At 36.6% G+C, this 17,954-nt stretch overlaps 1 protein-coding gene across 1 annotated transcript in view; it reads right to left on the bottom strand.

Moving 5' to 3' along the window:
- Positions 1-15,905, bottom strand: part of bmp2k (BMP2 inducible kinase) — a 54,858-nt gene extending 38,953 nt beyond the window's left edge. The window contains exon 1 of the mRNA XM_044108085.1: positions 15,051-15,905. Coding sequence (XP_043964020.1) covers positions 15,051-15,201 — 151 coding nt within the window. The 5' untranslated portion in view covers positions 15,202-15,905. The remainder of the gene's footprint in view (positions 1-15,050) is intronic.
- Between the last annotated feature and the right edge of the window lie 2,049 nt (positions 15,906-17,954).

Here is a 17,954-nt window from a genome sequence, read left to right on the forward strand (position 1 = left end):
AATGCATAAAAAAAACTTGTTGATCCCACTGAGACTCATGAACCAGGGAGCAAATTTTATGACTCATGCTGCAACCATCCCATCCATTTTGCTTATCCAAAATCAAGTTGTGGGGGTAACAGATGCAGAAGGGAATCCCGGAATCGCCTCCCTTCCTCATTCTGAGGCGAGCAGTTCCTGGGAGTCTCCTAGTTGGACATTCCCAGAAAATCTCTGAAGGGAGTTGACCAGGGCATACCTGACACTTAAACTGAGTACTTTTGAAGCAGCTTTGCTACTCAACGTAACCCTGAGATCCTGTGGCAAAAATTCATTTCAGTTGCTAAAATCTTGCATCTTATGGTGTCAGTCATGACTTGTATCGCGTGACCAAAGGTGAGGGTGGGAACAGAGAGAGTAAGTGGAGAGTTGCAACTGCTGCTACAGTTATGATCACTATGGGCCACAGCCCACATTTTTTCTCTTCCACATTGTGAAATATGATGCCAGGACTTTTCTTTGACATAGATAAATGCATTTTGCACTAGAGATGCAGAGAAACAGAACAACATTTTTTTTTTTTTTTCTAATTTAATTTTTTTTAAAACAATCCCCAGTCCTGGGAATTCTGAATCAATTCAAAATATCTGCTTGTTTTTCTGTAAAACTGTATTTTGAATAATTCATTGATTTTTGTTTTTGATTTATTTAAGAAAAAGCCAGGAATATGAGCTGACCCACTATTGGTAATTTAAAATGTTATGCACAAACCTGTTTTTGTTTAAGTAACAAAAACAGTACATTATGGAACCTTATAGTACATGTTCTACTTGTTTACATTCGCGTCTCCTGTGGTCACATAATTTAAACAGAATCTCTAGAAATGGCTTGAATAGAAAAATTTGTTACCAAACAATAAACAAATCCAGGTAATATTTCCTTGTAAAACATTTTTCTGTCAGTGCCAGCTGCTCCTGTTAATTACTAATAATGACTTTCTGATCCTACACACTTTATGAAATCCTCTTAGTTTCAGTAGAGCCCAATGCAGAAGCGGCTTTTGTTCTCTGAATGGCTTAATCACGGTGTAAATAGAACTTCAGCAAGACTTTAGAAATCATGTAAAAAGAAAGCAGACTCAACATCAATCAGCAAAGCTCAAGTTGTTCTTAACCACAAAATTAAGAACCAATTTAACAGCTAATTATTCAGACTAGCCCTGTAAGCCATTCCAGGCTAACGAGAATCTATTAATACATCTTTGTTTCTCTGAAGTCCTGAAAAGTTGCACAACAGCAACCTAAAAATAGACGCCCTGTGGTTTTTATCGAGCAGTCAAGACATTCTGCACCAGTGAGCTTTCTCCTGATGCTCACCGGATTTCATCCACAACCAAGGTCTAAAATGTGACAGTTTTAGATAAGAAATATATGGATTTTAAAAAGAGAGCATTGTCAAAGACTTTTTGTTAAAGAAAAACCTAATTAATATAGGCCACAGAACTGAGATACTTGTTGCAGGTCAGATATTTAGAAACCTTGGCGAGAAACTCTGAAAGTGCACGGACGTGGCAGAGGCACTGCAAGTATCCTGGACTTGCATGATGGCTGTCTCAGTTTATAGTTCAAACTAAAACATCTCATTTCTGTTCTGATTATAAAATGCAACTTTTCCAACCCTAAAATAGCAAACTCAGGAAAGTTTTCTGACTCAACTGTGCAGAATCCATTAGATTAATATTTTAGGGCTGATGAGGTTTGTCTTCTCCTTGTAAGGATATCCAGCAATCTTCAAAGCAGCACTGATATTTAAAGTGTGCACAATAAAAATGATTTATCCAGCTTGTGCCTCGTTATTCTTTTCCACTAAATGAAATGCTTTCCACCGGCAAGCTCTTATCTCAGAGCAGGGCTGCTTCTCAAGGTTGCTTACTAATGTCATAGTTTATGGCGGACTATTGCAGCGATAACGAGACACGTTTGGAAGAAAAGTAATTTCTTGAATCTAAATAGATGGACAATAAATTCAAGTAGAGCTTTTAACTCTATAAGATCTTATAATTTGAATATTTAACGTCATGCAACTTGTTATCTGTGACAAAACTGAATGCTTAGTAAAATATCCCAGACCAGGTTGGTTTTCTGAATCTGCCTATACTTTATTTCTTTTTTTAAATCACTGCAATTCTGCAGACTCGTCCTCATTTCTTCAGTAAACATAACCAGTTGCTTGGTTAGAGGAAACTACAAAAGACTTACGTTTACACATCTGTCAGCTAAACTTTAATTCTCCATTCTCATCCAACTCTTTCTGTAACTTTGGCTTACATAAAAGCCACAGAGTTTGACAGGAAGAGTCCACATGTTTACCCTGACCGAGGCTCAGGTGAGCAGTAAAAAACCCTCGGAAAGCTGGATAAACAGCTGTTCCAAACCGTTTCGGAGAAGCAGCTCCATAAAAGGCTGCAAGAGGTGCAGTGACTGGGCTTGTTTTTCACACTGGGCTCAGTGAGCTGGAAGGTTCTGGTAATGAAACGTTTTTTTTTGTTTTTTTTTTTAAGTCTGCCTTCAAATTCAATTGTTACAACTAAACCAACAGAAAGGAGTGGCTCTGCTTTCAGAGATGTTATGGGACTGAGAAAGGCGACTGAAGTAGCACATTACAGATTTAATAAGCACATTTAATAATAAGATTTAATGCATTATATACTTTTATGACACAAAAAGTATGGACAAACATTCCTTGTATATAATGTGCACCGTTTGTCGCACTGATAACCAAATTAGAACCGAACCGATCAGGATTTTCCAGACAGATTTCTCTCTTTTTTAAGATTGAGAAGTCAATTCAAATTCTGACTGATTATCCTGAAGGACTACCAGCTATTCAAAGATTGAAAGAAAATGCTGGATATTCTTCAACAGAGCTAGAGGCATGTAGTGCTTAAATTTAGTCATTATGTACTAAAAGATTAACTTTTGGTGCATAAAAGTTGGTGTTTTATGTACTGAAAGTTGCATAAAAGGCCAACATTTTATGGTGATGTGTAAAAAAATGCTTCTAGATTTGATAAATTTAATAAATAGGATGTTTTTTTAAGGGTTTTCCTTAGATCTAACCTCATCAGCTGTAAAATTGGCAGATTCTGAGCCTTTTCAGTTTTGTTCCATTGTATATTTTCCATTTATATGAAATTTCAAAAAAAATAAAAAATAAAAATACTTGTTGCCAATATGAATCCCTTGCAGAACAAACTAATCCAAATCCAAAGTTCCCTTTGCTCGTTAATCTCTGCCTGTGTCTTGTGGTCATTAAACTTTGGTAAAATGATGAAAACAGTTCCTTACTGTGAAAAATTGGAAAGCAATGTGAAAATAAATGTGCGAAAACTGCTTTTGGCGAATCACAAGACCAATAAAAATTTTCTTTTTGTGTAACTGCCGATTCCAAGTCTGGAATCAATCATTTTAAACAATCACCTCCAAAAAATAAACATTTTTTTGGAGGCGATTGTATCAACCAATCTTGCTCCCACATTTGGTTTCCCGTAATCGTTAGACCAGCAGCGGTCAAAATAATTCATTTGCAGTTTCCTGGAGAGAGAGAAGGCAGAAACAAAAAGGCTGAATGAGCAAGCACAAAGGCAGCGATGCCATCATGGGACCATGAGCTGCATCGCCGTACCACCACTCTCTCCAGGCTGCTGGGATAAGACAACACCGAGGCACAATGTGCCCATTCATCACCACTACAGCATGCTAATAGAAGATGATGGCATTCTCCCTTCACAGATTTAAAAAAGGGAATTACTGCAAAATCAAACAACTCCTTATGTCATGAAAATGATCAAGCACAGACAAAGGTGACACAAATCCCCAAAAAACTGTTTTAAAATGTAAAAAAAAATTGCCAAAAAAGGATAAATTTGTCTTCTATAGGTAGTTTGTATCTGTGGAAAATCATGGGGGAAAATAGTCAAGTTATTCAATTAAGGCATAATGTTAGCTATCGTTTGTTTGTTTCCATTAGGAAATTTAAAAATTTAAAATTAAAAAGTTATTTTTTCCTTCAATTCTAATGAATAAAACTTATTTAGAGCCACAAATATTACATGGCATTTTAGAAAAAACACAACTAGAATCTCTTTCGGGAAATGTCTTATATAATTTTTTTTTTTTTAAGCACCATTTTACTTTTTTTTTACCCTTTTAAATTAAGTTTAATGAAGAAATGCAAAAGGTGGATAAATTTGTGTTCTATGGGATGTTCATATTTGTAAAACATTATGGAAAAAATATTTATAAAAAACAGATTTAAATGACTATTAATGGTACTTTTAGAGTTATTCTGTTGTGGAAATAAAATGCAATTATTTCAATAAAAAACTGTTCAAACCTGCATTCTATGACTAAAAATACAACCTGGTTATTTATCATTTTCAGTTAAAGTTATGGAGGGTCATTGTGGAAGGGCCAAAGAGCCACTGGAGGCTCCAGAGCCGCAGGTTGTAAACCCGTTTGGCTTTCCAGAGTCCTGGTTCCCCTGATCCAGTGGGATGTCAAAGTGCATTTTCAGCATTCATAATAAAACAAAGTTTCAAATCAAACTTAATACGAAAACAAAAACGCACATAAAAACGGCTCAAATCGAACTTAATTTTTCCAATAAATTAATTTTACCGAACAGAAAACCTCAACCCCATTAACCAGGGTTTATACAAAAGAACAATTCAACGGGAACCAGATCTACTTAATAAGAAGCAAGAGAATCTTCAAAACAACACATTTACCAAATATACTTTACAACCACTAAAATGTAAATTTACAAAGCAAACAGCATTCTGAAAATACACAAGTAAAAGTTACACACACAACTAGAAATGTGTGACTGACACCCACCTTGATCACAAGTGGCTAAGGAGGAGGTGACAAAGCCATGTGTAGAACACAAGCAGGTGTTTGCATGGAAAAAGTTTTGCATTTGTCTTCTTTACATGATCTGTGGCTTCTCAGTTTACTTTGCAAGACTGATTTTATATTGTAAAAACAAGCTAGGAGCTCACAAGACTGTAATTTTGCTGTATTTGAAACACTATTGATAAAAATTTATGGTTGTTCAAAAACATTTTCAGTCAATTTCAAAGTTGTTGTTTTTTTAGAAACAGCACCAATAAAATGACACCGACATTGAAAAGTCTGTTTCAGTTCTTGAATGCTTAGTGACTAATTAGAATCATACTCAAAATTTACATTAATTGCAAATTATTTTGCACAATTGGATGTAAATTCAGGTATTAAGGTGTTGAAAACATGCATGAGTTGTAGGTGAAAGGTCAACATGTTCTCTGGGTCTGTTGCTTGCAGCTTTTTCCAATTCAATTTATAATTCACAACAAATGTCATCTCAAGGCACTTTATAAAAAAAATAATTTCAATTTAGTCATACAATCCAGTCATCCTTGTTATCACATAAAGCAATATGCTCAATTAATTACTCAAAGTAGATTAAAAAATAATTTTAGGCAGAAGGCAAAAAAAAGGTGCAAGAAAAAAAGCAAAAACAAATGCAAAAGAAAATCTGCAGGCGTGACCTTGTAAAGATGGAGGAGACTCAGCTGAACCAGAGCTGTAAATGAGGTTGTATAACTGCAACCACAGGAAGTGAAACCCCAGAGGCACAGCCTTCCTGTTCGTTTTAAAAGGTCCAGTGACACTTTATACCACAAATTTACCAACGAATCCAAACAACTGTTTGACTTGTGACCATATTTGGAGGCCGATGCTGTGCTTGTGCAAGAGAGACGGTGTGGTTTGTAAGTCATCTAATTTAATTTAATCAGAAAAAGCTGATTAAATATTCTGTCTGAATAAATAAGGCTGAAAACTGTCTGTGTGGCACTAATTTAAATATTAATAAAAAGAAAATTATGACAAATTAAGAAATGTCGATGATCCCCAAGACTGTGGGGAAATCTTCTGTGGACTGATGAGACAAAAGTGGAATTTTTTTTGGACATTGTGCTATACCTGACATAAGACCAACCAAGAATTTCATGAAACATCATACCAACAATTAACATGAAGGCCCTCACATACTTCCATTTTAAGCACTGAAATAAACTCTTCTTGACGGAGTCGAACAAGAAAGAAATGGCATTTTATTCGCAGAGAGAAGTCCCCCTACCGAACTTGACCCCAAGCTAATTCGACAGAGCTCTGTGCAAAAAGTTGAGATGGTCAGGAGTTTGTTGATGTGCGTTATGTGGAAAAACACTCATACAGCGATATTGAAATTTCACTCAAACTAGCTGGTTTTTGTTTCCGCAAGAGACATGAATAGTTTTTAGGAATGATTACCGTATCTGATGCAATGAGGATTTATGTAGAATGTAAAATTCATCACTAAATAAGTATTACAATAGTAATACTGTGGAATGACTGGTGTGTGAGAAAATGAACGTGGCCGCGCCATGAGTTTGTGACCTACAGCTCGAGTACCTTTCAGTTAAGCAGTAAGATTAAAAAAAAATCTAAAGCACTCCAGCAAGTCCACTTCTGAATATCTCAAAAGACAAAAGTAAAGTTTTGGAGTGACCAAGTCAAAGTCCAGGCTAATATGGTGCCGATAAACAGGGTGTTCCAGTTGGAAAAATCTCAAGTGTGGCTGAATTAAAAAGAGGAAAGAAATTGGGCCAAATTTTCATCACTCCGTGTCAGTTATCGTAAACACATGACGACATTTATTACTGTAAAGGGTGGCAAAACCAATTGTCAGCTTTAGAGGGCAATTATCGTAAATTCTGGACTAGAAGTCACAGTTTTTTTTTCATAGTTTGGGTGGTTCTGCAGCTTGTAATCCAGAGGTTTTTTTCCCTATTCATGACACATTTTTTGACTTATGAGTTGAATGTTAAATCAAATCCAGTTTGTCAAGAACCACGCATCAAACATTACGAGGTTTCTCTGATGTTTGACAATTTCAATAGATTCAACTTGTATATGTTTTTTAACTCTTTATGATGGATTTTTTTGACTTATGCAACTTCTACACCAGAGCGATTTATAGCCTGGACAATACAGTACTTTACCACACAGAGTCAGGCTGGTATGGGATAGCTTTTTTTATCCCTAAATAACCTTCTTTTTGTACTTAATTTGTTTAAGAATAATAAATAAAATAATAAACAAGAAAATTGAATAGAGAAAATATTAAAGAAAAAAAAAGTAACTTATTTGCTAGCTTAAAACAAAAGTGGAACAAAAAGCAATATTCTTTACAAATCAAGTGTTAAAACATTCATACAAGCCAAGCAAAAACATTCGATCTGGTAGCCATTTTTGAAACTCTTAAGAAGACATTGTGTGATAAGAGTGAGCAGAGCAAGACGAGTCACATGTTGCCTCTGGGTTCCTCTTGACAGCAGCAGGAGCTGAAGAGGAACCTAAAGACTTAAGGAGGAGTTGGAGGGAAATGATAAACTTCTTGCTCAGCATAAAAACAGACCAGCTCTGCAAATACGGTAACAGAACAGAGGAGGAGGTACTGGCCATAAAGCTTAGCCGCAAGGGAATCTTGCGGTTTTCATTAAACTGGTATAGCTGCTGGATAAAAGTTGAAAGAGCGAGTTGAGAAAACATCACATGACTAATTCGGCATCAATGGTCAAAGCAAATCGGCGGCTCACATGGTGGAACAGAATATTTTCTCTTTTCTATACAGAATAATTGCCTTCTTCATCTATATTGATGAAGCTCTCTGAATGTCCTCTACGTAAAGACAGGAAATAAACTGATGTAATCTGTACTTTCTAGCAAGGTTAAGCAAACAGAGATAAATTCAAGCATCAGTCTCATCACGTTATCAGACTGAGGAAGAGGAAAGAAAGCAAAGCGGTTCAGTCGATCTCCAGATAAACTCAAACCCATTAGAGGATGAGGAGTAGCTGGTGCAAGAGATTGCACGTTCATCAACTAAATCAGAAAGCTTCATCTTAAAGTGGGTTTTTATACCCGAGGTGTTTAGTCCGTTTAAACTAAATTCACTTTGAGACAGTTTGGAGGAAATAGTCTCAGTACGGTTCTTAATGAACTGTAGAACGGTTCGTTCTTGTTGTGAATGTGATCAAAACCCCAATCCAACACAGCTTCCAGGTGTTTGCTGCAAATTTGAGTCAAATGCCTTCCTGTAGTCAGGTCTGCATTGCATTCTGGGATAAGGTGGAGTAAATAAACTAACAAACAAAGCAGTACATCTTGTCAGTAAAACCGCCTGCAACTTTTAAAGCATCTCAATCTACTAAATATTCTTACAAACATTTTAATCGACTTAGAATAATTGAGCATATTGTACTGAATGATCAATAGGGATGTATGAGTGATTGAATTTAAATGATTTTGCCGTGTCAAGGCACTTGAGACGACATTTGTTCTCAATCAACACAATTAAACTGAATTAAATTTAAAATCATACAGAGTAATGCTCAAATGACTGTCAGAAAAATACATTCTTCGCATTTTTTACCAGCTTTGACCTACCTAACCAATAAACACACACCAGAAAAAGTTACAAGTTAAATACATCAAGTGATTTGGACCAAAGTAAATGAACTATATGAGTTAAAATCACCTTAAAATGAATCAGTATTCTATTGTTTATCACAGTAGGCCAAAATGCATAAAAAAGACCAAACTTTATTGGCAGTAAATAAATGTCTCATCTAAAAACACATCAAGTTTTGACAAAGCCAAAATGTTTAAAGTTGTAGGTTTAGATGTGGCAACAGTCAAAGGAGAAGAATCTATTTGTTTGATGATGCAACACTGAGTCACTGGTAGTTTGTAGATGCATACAGATAACAGTGCAGTTCATTACTTTAATCAGACTCCTTCAGAGACGTTATGACCACATTTCTGCAAATAATATGCATTTTTACACAACAATTCATACTTGATTCACACTTTTAGACAAATATAAACTATTTGGGACAACAACAATCTACAGCTGAAAACAGGAGGTGTGGAAACTAACAACGCCAAAGTTTACAGCACCACCTTCTAACAGGTAACGATCCATTGTTTAAAGAGTATTTTCAGATATTTTATTGGACATTTACTTAGAAAGCCAAGCATTCATATGTAAGGTAAGATATATTAATTTTATCCCATGTAGTGGTTGTCCTCAGAGTGCTAATGTTAGCAGCTAGCTCACTGCCGAGTCACGGACAGAAAAGATAATGTTCACCTACCCAGGCATTCAGTCACAGTGAGTTGTGACTATTCCCCCACATGCTTCATGTCTGGCCACAAAGTATATTCATGTCCAAATCGGAGCGAATCCTTGACCTACAACGATTCGCTCCAGCGTCCTACGACTCAACATTAACGTATAGCTCAGCATGAATTTGAGATTTACAGAAGCTAAATAAATTATTTACCGTCAGCTCATAGAAATAACATGGGTTGGTTCAGGGGTGGGCAACTCCAGGCCTCCAAGGCCGGTCTCCTGCAACTTTTAGATGCATCTCTATTTCAACACACCCGAGTCAAATAATGAGGTCATTAGCAGGACTCTGGAGAACCTGACTGCACTGAGGAGGTGATTCAGCTGTTGGATTCATGTGTGTTGGACCAGGGAGACTCTAAGAGTTGCAGGACACCGACCCTCGAGGACCAGGAGTGCCCACCCCTAGGTTAGTTCGTTGTTAGCAGAAGCATCGTTATCATAGACTAATTACTTAAAATAGCACAATTCACTACTCACCCGGCAGAAGCAAGTCGACAGCTATTTAATGCTTCTTTTGATCCTAAATGCTTGACCCAACTTGAAACTAAATGATTGTATTCTCCAGGCTTTTGAAAACTTTCCTCTGGCTCGTATAATGTGAGGTCTGCAGCACCAGATAGTTAGTTATGTGGATCGTCTCGATGCGGGTAAATCTTCAATATTATAAGAGAAGTCTTTTTTACCACAATAACACGGATCATATCTTAAATATATGTGTATTTTTTTCGAGATACCTTCTCTGTTCCACCCTAATTTAGGGCATTAGCGAACTGCTGTGATCAATTCTGCTTTGTTCTGAACCGGAGAAATTCACTTCCGGCCCTCCATCTGAATTTCGCACGTCATCCAGGTCACATGTCTGAAAACCAGCAATTGTTTTTTTGTTTTTTTTTTATCCTCATTTGATTTCTTTATTTCAAGATTTCAGACTTTGAAAAGCTTGAAACACTTCTTTTCAACTTTCAAAAACTATTAATGAAACACTGCCATCTTTGTTCACGACTAAGACATTTATACAACTTTTTCTTCTAAAACTTTGATGCAAAAAGATGGTTTAGGTGCTGCAGAAAAATACAAGAAGAATTGGACTGAGAGAAGATTAAACAGCAGCTCGAACGATTTTTAGGAGCTACATATAAAATCTAAACTTCCCAACTAATTTTTATTGGTGATGGAAAAGTTTTGTAAGATTTTGTAAAAATGGCTATACAATAATTACATCCAGTTCCAGTGTAAATAACAACTTGATTTGCAGCGGTTATGGTCATTATAGAGCTGAAACAATTTGACAAATGATTTAACAAAATGCCAAATAAATCATTGCCGCAAATTTTGATTTGATGCTTTGTTTAGTCTGTATAAAGTTTTGTGTGTTATGGCTGAAAGTTATAATGACTGTTTATTGATGAGGACAAGAACAGCAGAAAGCTCTGATAGGCAAGTTATATCTAATTCTTGAAACCACATTCCCCATTTACAGAAACAGGTCTATTCTGTTCTGTATCCTCAGTTTAAATAAATTTGTACATCTATTGGTGAACAAATTCCTTATAACTTACATTATGTTCCTTTCAATCATGATTTAAACACGCGATCCCAAACCAACAGTCCAAAATGTTTTCGAGGTTTTCCCAGCTTGAACACATGCCTGTTTAAATCAATGTGTCACTGACAGGCTTCTGTTGAACTTTATGACCTGCAGGAGGTAATTCATTCATAACAATCCTGTCTGTTGTGTGGAAAACAAATGAAAACAAGCAGGGTGGTGTGCACTAAGAAGAATGGGTGCCTTGCCCTTTTTCTCACAATGTGAAGACCATTTTATGCTCCGCTTGTGAATGACATTTTCTTACTTTTACTCAAGATTTATTTCCAGGAATACTTTTTATTTTACTGTAGTTTTACCTCAAAATCTATAAAACGTCAATATATACTTAAAGATATGTGACAAACTGAGCAGAGTGAGACATAATGAAGTAATCTATGACTAACTGTGACACCCTGACAGCTAAGCATTTACCTTGAGAATGACTGATGAGCAAAGGTCGTTGTGTAACCTTGTGTTACTGGCAGGAGAATAAAACCCAATGCAGCAGCCACTTCACATGATTATATGATCACAGTGTCATGACTGCTTGCAGGAGGAACTGTGGTTTTTATTTTTTTCCTCTCTTTTTCATTTGGAGGAGTGAGATCAGGCTTGTAGGCTGAGATTACAGTGTGTTTACAGTGTTGTGCTGCAAGAGGAGACATGTTTGTTGAATCTGATTTGTTGACTCGGCGTTCCTTTGTTTCTTACTCAGATTCAGAGTTATAATTTTAGGTTTTATTATTTGACATTTAAATTTTTAGGCCAGAGTAAAAAGAAGCATAAAATAGATTGAATCTTATTTTAAAGTGTTGTTTTACTGCGTTTGTTCTCACTGTTCCAGTTACTCTGCTTTAGTGCAGCAACAAAGCAAAAGAACTGCCCACAAAATAAAAACAATCATTTTACAACTGGTTGAGTTTCCATCAGGGTCAGACGAGGCAGTTCTGAAACTCAAAGTCTACTGAAACCCACAACGCCATAATCACTGAACCGCTTTAGAAACACTGAACTGTTTAAAAAAAAGTTTCTCTCCTCCTCACTTCCTTGTTTTCTTCCAGTCTGACTGAACCTGAAAGACATTTTTCTCTTTTCTTTTTTTTTTCCTCTTCCTGTAAGCGAACAACAGCAGTTTTGCAGAGTCATGAGGAGCATGTTTACAACTTCGAGAAGAGCCTTGAAGAGCTGAAATGTGCAGACACAGCTTATTGCTCAACATTCGACCTGTCATCCGGGACACCCCAGCAGTTATTACTTTAATGTTGCAACCCAATTACGTTCGCACACGTCAATTGCTGACGTTTCCCCTCAATCTGAGAATATTTTTGTGAGACAACTGTAAACCAAGCAAGAATTTGGGGGAAAAAACAAAGTTTCTAGACATTTATCATGTCAAAATTCCCCACTTTTCCACATCCTTCCCCAATTTCATTCCATCATTTTTAGGAATCCACTTTCATTAAAAACATCCCCATAATCTTGTGCTGCTTCACTATCTCATGATCAAACAAATTCTTCATGGCCAACCATCACTGAAACACCTAAAAAATGGCAACAAGATGGAAATTAACAACGGTTTTAATATCAGCCCAACATGATGTTAAAAAATAACTAACATCAGCCAACGCTGATGTAGATGCCGATATATGGTGCATCTCTAACTATTTTAGCCCATTTTGCATAAATTGGGTAGAACCATTTCAGCAAAGCCTTCACTTCTGTATTGTGTTGATATCCCAGTATTGGTGGGGTTCATCCTGGATATGTGTTGGGCACCACAGTGGTTGTTAATTTGTCAAATTGATTTTTTTAATTGTTAATTTTAGCAACCACCTTCTTTGTTAGGTTAAGGATTGAGACTTTTTCTTGAGAAGACTGAACATTTCTATGCTCCCTTTTAAGGTCATAGTGAGGAATAACAAGACAGGACTGTCCAACTTCATTCTCAGGGGTTGGCCAAGAATGATCACCTGATAGACTTAAACCAGGTCTAGTCAAACTAGTTAGCCCACCAAGAATGATCACCGGATAGACTTAAACCAGGTCTAGTCAAACCAGTTAGCCCACCATGCCCCCATCTGCAGCACAACCTGTACTAGTCAGCAACACCTGGAAAAAAGTTAGAATAAATATTCTTTTAAAGTCTAAGAGTAAATTCTTGTTGTATCTTGTTAACTGGAATAAAAAAATGAGAAGCGTTGTTGCAAGAGAGAATGTAATCCAGAGTTTAACCAAAGTTGCTCGTCTAGCAGAGTTTACTCAAGCCAACACCTTGAACACCTTTGTGTTGATCCTAATTGTTTGCTCAGATAATGTCAACCCTTACACCTCTGACATCAGTGAACCAGATATCCACGGAAGTAAATGTTACAATTTACATTTTTCACATTTTTGTGAAATGCTGCAATGTCTTACTTACAACTGCGCAGTTGTTGAAAGAGGGAGATTTGCTTGAAGTAAGTTTACTATTAACTTAGAGCTGGAGATTCACTGAGCAGCTTTTATTTTTTACTTGTTTTCCACTTTTTCCTCCAAGGATTATAAAACTTAAAAATTAGTTTTTAATTTCCAACAACAAAACAAATAAAACATAGCCGACGACCCATAAAACACCTACAAAATGGCAACAAGATGGAAGCAAAAGTTTTTTAATATTACGGCATTAAACTCTTTTATGTTGTTTTACAACTGCCATTAATATTTTTTTGTTGTTGAAGATTGTTTCAAGTTTATTTTTTAAAAAGTGGACACTTTCCATTAATCAACATTTACATGTAAATGCATTAAATTGTAGCCAAGTGGCTAATTTCCACCACTAACCCCAATGGCAGGTTGATGTATGCGATGGTTAATAATAAGAAAAAACATCCACAGACTACTGCACAACAAAAAAAGAAACTTCATGAAGAAGAAAGGCAGGTGAATAAATACTGTTTGCTATTTATAGTCAATAACGGCTCAACAATTTTGACTAAGTTGATAACGTTTAATAGAGTTAGCTACACTAAGCTAGACAAAATAGCCCTTAGACAAATCTAAAATGAAAATAGAGAGACGCCCCTGTTAATACCCCAAACTTGTTGAATATACAGAGTTCATTGCTGTATGTTGACACATTTGGGTGCAAATCCTCAAACTACAGCAGCTGAAGCAGGATGCAAACCACAGCTATAAGTGGAAAAGTTTCACATTTTAATCCCTGCTGATGCAGGTAAAGCCAGAGGAGCGTAGATTACCCAATAATGTACTCAAGTAAGAGTAGTACTACTTCAGCATATTTTCACTCAAGTAAAAAGTAGCTGTTGAAGAAATTACTCAAAAGTAAAAAAGTATTTGATAACTAAGTAACTGACCAAATGATCAATCATTAAATATTTAAAAAATTACATTAGATGGACAAAAATGTAAAGTTAAATAAACTTAAATAAACAACTTTATTTAAAGTTAAATAAAATATGCATAAGATATCTCTGGTATCTTATGGACCAAACAGATCATATTTAATACAAGTAACAAAAAAAAAAACAAAAAAAAAACAATAAAAATCAGGCAAAAGAAAATGTTTCCAAAACAGTTTCTTTCAATAAAAAGAAAACTTATGAACGCATACATCAACTTATGAAATTTCAGAAGTTTTTTTGAAATAAACTGATTTGGAAACATTTTCTTTTGCCAGATTTTGTTGGGGGTTTTTTTTATTTTAATTGTTGTTTTTGTCACTTATATAAATGATTATCATTTTCATCCTTAAAATTCACAAATTTCCACTTAACTGATAAGGTAAATATTAAATATTTTTTAATATTTAATATTTAAATATTAAATGACTGATAGTTTGATAAGTTATTGAGAACTTGACTAAATTCTTAACCGGTTACTATAACTTTTACTCGAGTAAAAATATGTTGTAGTAGTGCTACTCTTACTTGAGGACATTTTCTGGGTACTCTGCCCACCTCTGAATGCAACTAGTTACTATCCAACTCTGGTTAAAATGCAACAACCCGGATTTGAGGAAGAATGACCTCCTTAAGAACTGTAGACACAATTTCGTGTTACTGGGACACAAACGGGCGTTTAGGGGGAAACAAGACCGCTTTACTGGGGAGTGTAAACCAATTAAACACACATCTGATCCATTTCTGAGGAGGAGAATCTTCACAGAGATAAGGCGGGTGTGACCCAGAAAAGGAGAACATACCTTCTGCGACGAGCTCCTCCACGGTGACCTGGTACCGGCCAACCGCGAACACTTTCCCGAAGTAGCTGCTGACCCCCGAGCTGGAGCTGGTACCGGACGCCCCTCCGAGTCCTCCGCTCTCGGACTTTGGCATTCTGGAAAACTTCTTCATCCTTCAATGTTCCTCGTCGCGACCTCTAATCGGCGGTGAATTAACCACGCAGTCCTTTTTAAAACTCGGTACCGTCCGACGTCCCCTATCTGTTAATCTGGACTCTTCTCCTCTCCTGCATGCTCCGCGTCCGGTACTTCGAGAGGGGATCCCGCAGTTAAAATAAAGCCGTCATATCATAGTGGCGTGTAGGGGGGAGAACCAGGTCGGCGTCCCTCGGCTCCTGACAGCAAAACCTGGGTTCGTTAGCTGGTTAGCATACATGTAGTGGGGACGCTCCTCCAGCGCACACACACAAAAAACATAAAAGGAGGACACGAACAACAAAGCGGTCGATTCTAGTGTGGATAACACCTCTTACAGGAAATACACCCAGCTCCGACAGTCCTATATATGTAACCGCTGCGTCGTTGGCTCCATACGCACACCGAGAGGACTTCTTCACTTCATCCGCGGTCAGTTAGCTCGTTAGCCGCTGCGTCGCGACAGATGAGACACCCCGAATTTTTTTCTTTCTTTCTTTTTTTTTTTTTTTTAAACAGCAGCAACCTGTGATTGCAGTAACCGTCAGCTGCTTATCAGAAACCGTCCGTTTCGTTAAATGAATCCCCACGTCTCATTTTTGTTTCCTTTTAGCTCCGCCAACGTTAAACTTCCCGTGATTCCCCCAACCGTAGGCTTCGAAATAAGTGGGTGGTTTGTTATTTACCCAATGAGTGTGACAACCAAACCTGGCGTAGCCCCGCCCACTTCTATTGTTATGATTGGTGTAAGTGAAGATATATGGAAGCTTGTCGATGCCAATAAGAAGCGGAAAACAATGAATGAATTCAGCTTAAAAATTAAATGTCCATTTCTATTTTTGAAATAAATCAATTAAACTGAATCTAATATGCACATAGCAGGCTCTTTAAATACATATATAAATATAAAAATATATTATTTTTATGCATACATGTGTTTTGTAATAAAACTAAATCAATTTCATAATAGACTATTTTATAAACATAGATTTGTAAGACATATCACTAGATAGCTATTCAGTATTTTAATAAGGTATGAACTATAACCAGGACATTCAAAATATACTGTCTTCATCCATAAATAGAAATGAGGGCCAACAGTTTGGTCACAGAGTGAATGACCTTACTCAACTCTTCACTGCTTCACACAACCCTTTCAGTTAATTATTCAATTACAAAGAATGTCATGACTGCTGGGTCTGTTGATATTCTGTTATACTTTATTGGTGAAATAGCTTCCATGGGGAAATATAATTTCAAACAAAAATAGATATAGTTCTGGTATATATGGTTCTGGTTTGAAAATAAAAGTACACAAGCATAGAAATGCACTTTAATTCAAGTTGTGATGTTTTATATTCAACCTGTGGGGAAAAAGAGAGAATTTTTTTAAAAAAAGTTTGTTTAGCTTTATGGCTATTTAACTGATATGTACTATTTTTTATATGTTTTCATCTAAGTTCTTTTCGAAATTGATCTTTATTACATTTTTATTCCTGACTTCGATTTTAGTTTTGCTTAAATTTCACACTGATTTGAAAAGTGCTGAACTAATGAAGTTGATTCTCCCCCTATGAAATGTCGTTTTAATATTTTTAAATGCATATTTCTTGGTAGCAATGGGGTTCCATATAAGCACCCAGACAATACTCATCTCTGACTGGGTTGCAGCAGTGACATAAGTAGTTTGGTTGAAGGAGGCGAGCACAAAACAGGCTGGAAAGAATGCAGTGCACAGTGAAGTAATGAATCTTTCCAAACTCCCATCTGCATCTGCAACTAAAACAACAACAAGCTTTTCTAACTTCTGAAGTTTTCTCTTGACAAAAAGAGTTTAACAATCGCCCCCTACTGCTTCAGAAATGCAGTTTTTCACCAGACTGCCAATGAGGAAGTGGTGTGACAGCTGCCTTACTCCATGAAAAAAGGCATGTATGTGATTCAATTGATCAGAAAATTTATTAATTTAAAAGCGACCTATAAAACATGACTGACAGTTTTCTATGATGTGAACAAGTTAGCTTCTAGGAGAAGCAGAAAAAGTTCACAACACTGTAGATAAGTGGGTGTGATAAACTTATGTAGGTCATTGGTTATGGGGGTAGCACATGGCTAAGATGGGGATTACATAAGACATGAGGAGGAGTGGAGTGTGGTCACATGACTGCATAAACCCCCATGTCTGGACACATCCTGTTTCTGCAGGGTGGGGTGGAGGGGCATCTTCCCTCTCAGAAATGCTTACAGTTCTGTGGATAGCTATGGAGTGTATGCTGCCACCTGCTGGTCTGATCTGCAATTTCAAGTAGAAAGCCTGACCCAATATCTCCCCTCCTGTAAAAAAGGAGTAGAAGAAATTTGAATAATTGAGTTGTAATGAGTAATTTCTAGTGTTAGGGTCACGTTTTTAAGGAAAAGGAAGTTTTTTTTCCACAGGGATCTTTCAGCCACAAAGCTTCTCCCCTCTCTAAATATCTATACAAAAGTCAGACAATAAAATATCCTATTGCAGGAGCTCCATCCTGTGATTAATTTTAGTACATTTGTGGGGTTAAAAAAAGCAACTTCATCTTCTACATATACAGGCTGGAGCACATAGAGACATTTTTTGACTATTCCTCTCCACAATCTCTCTAAATCTGGGGAGTCCAAAGCTTGGACCAGGAGCCCCGTGGCCCTCTAAGGGATTTTGTGCGGCCCTGGACTACAACAGATTAATTACAAACATCT

The sequence above is a fragment of the Gambusia affinis genome, linkage group LG03, assembly GCF_019740435.1.
Source record: "Gambusia affinis linkage group LG03, SWU_Gaff_1.0, whole genome shotgun sequence".
In the NCBI taxonomy this organism is placed as follows: domain Eukaryota; kingdom Metazoa; phylum Chordata; class Actinopteri; order Cyprinodontiformes; family Poeciliidae; genus Gambusia; species Gambusia affinis.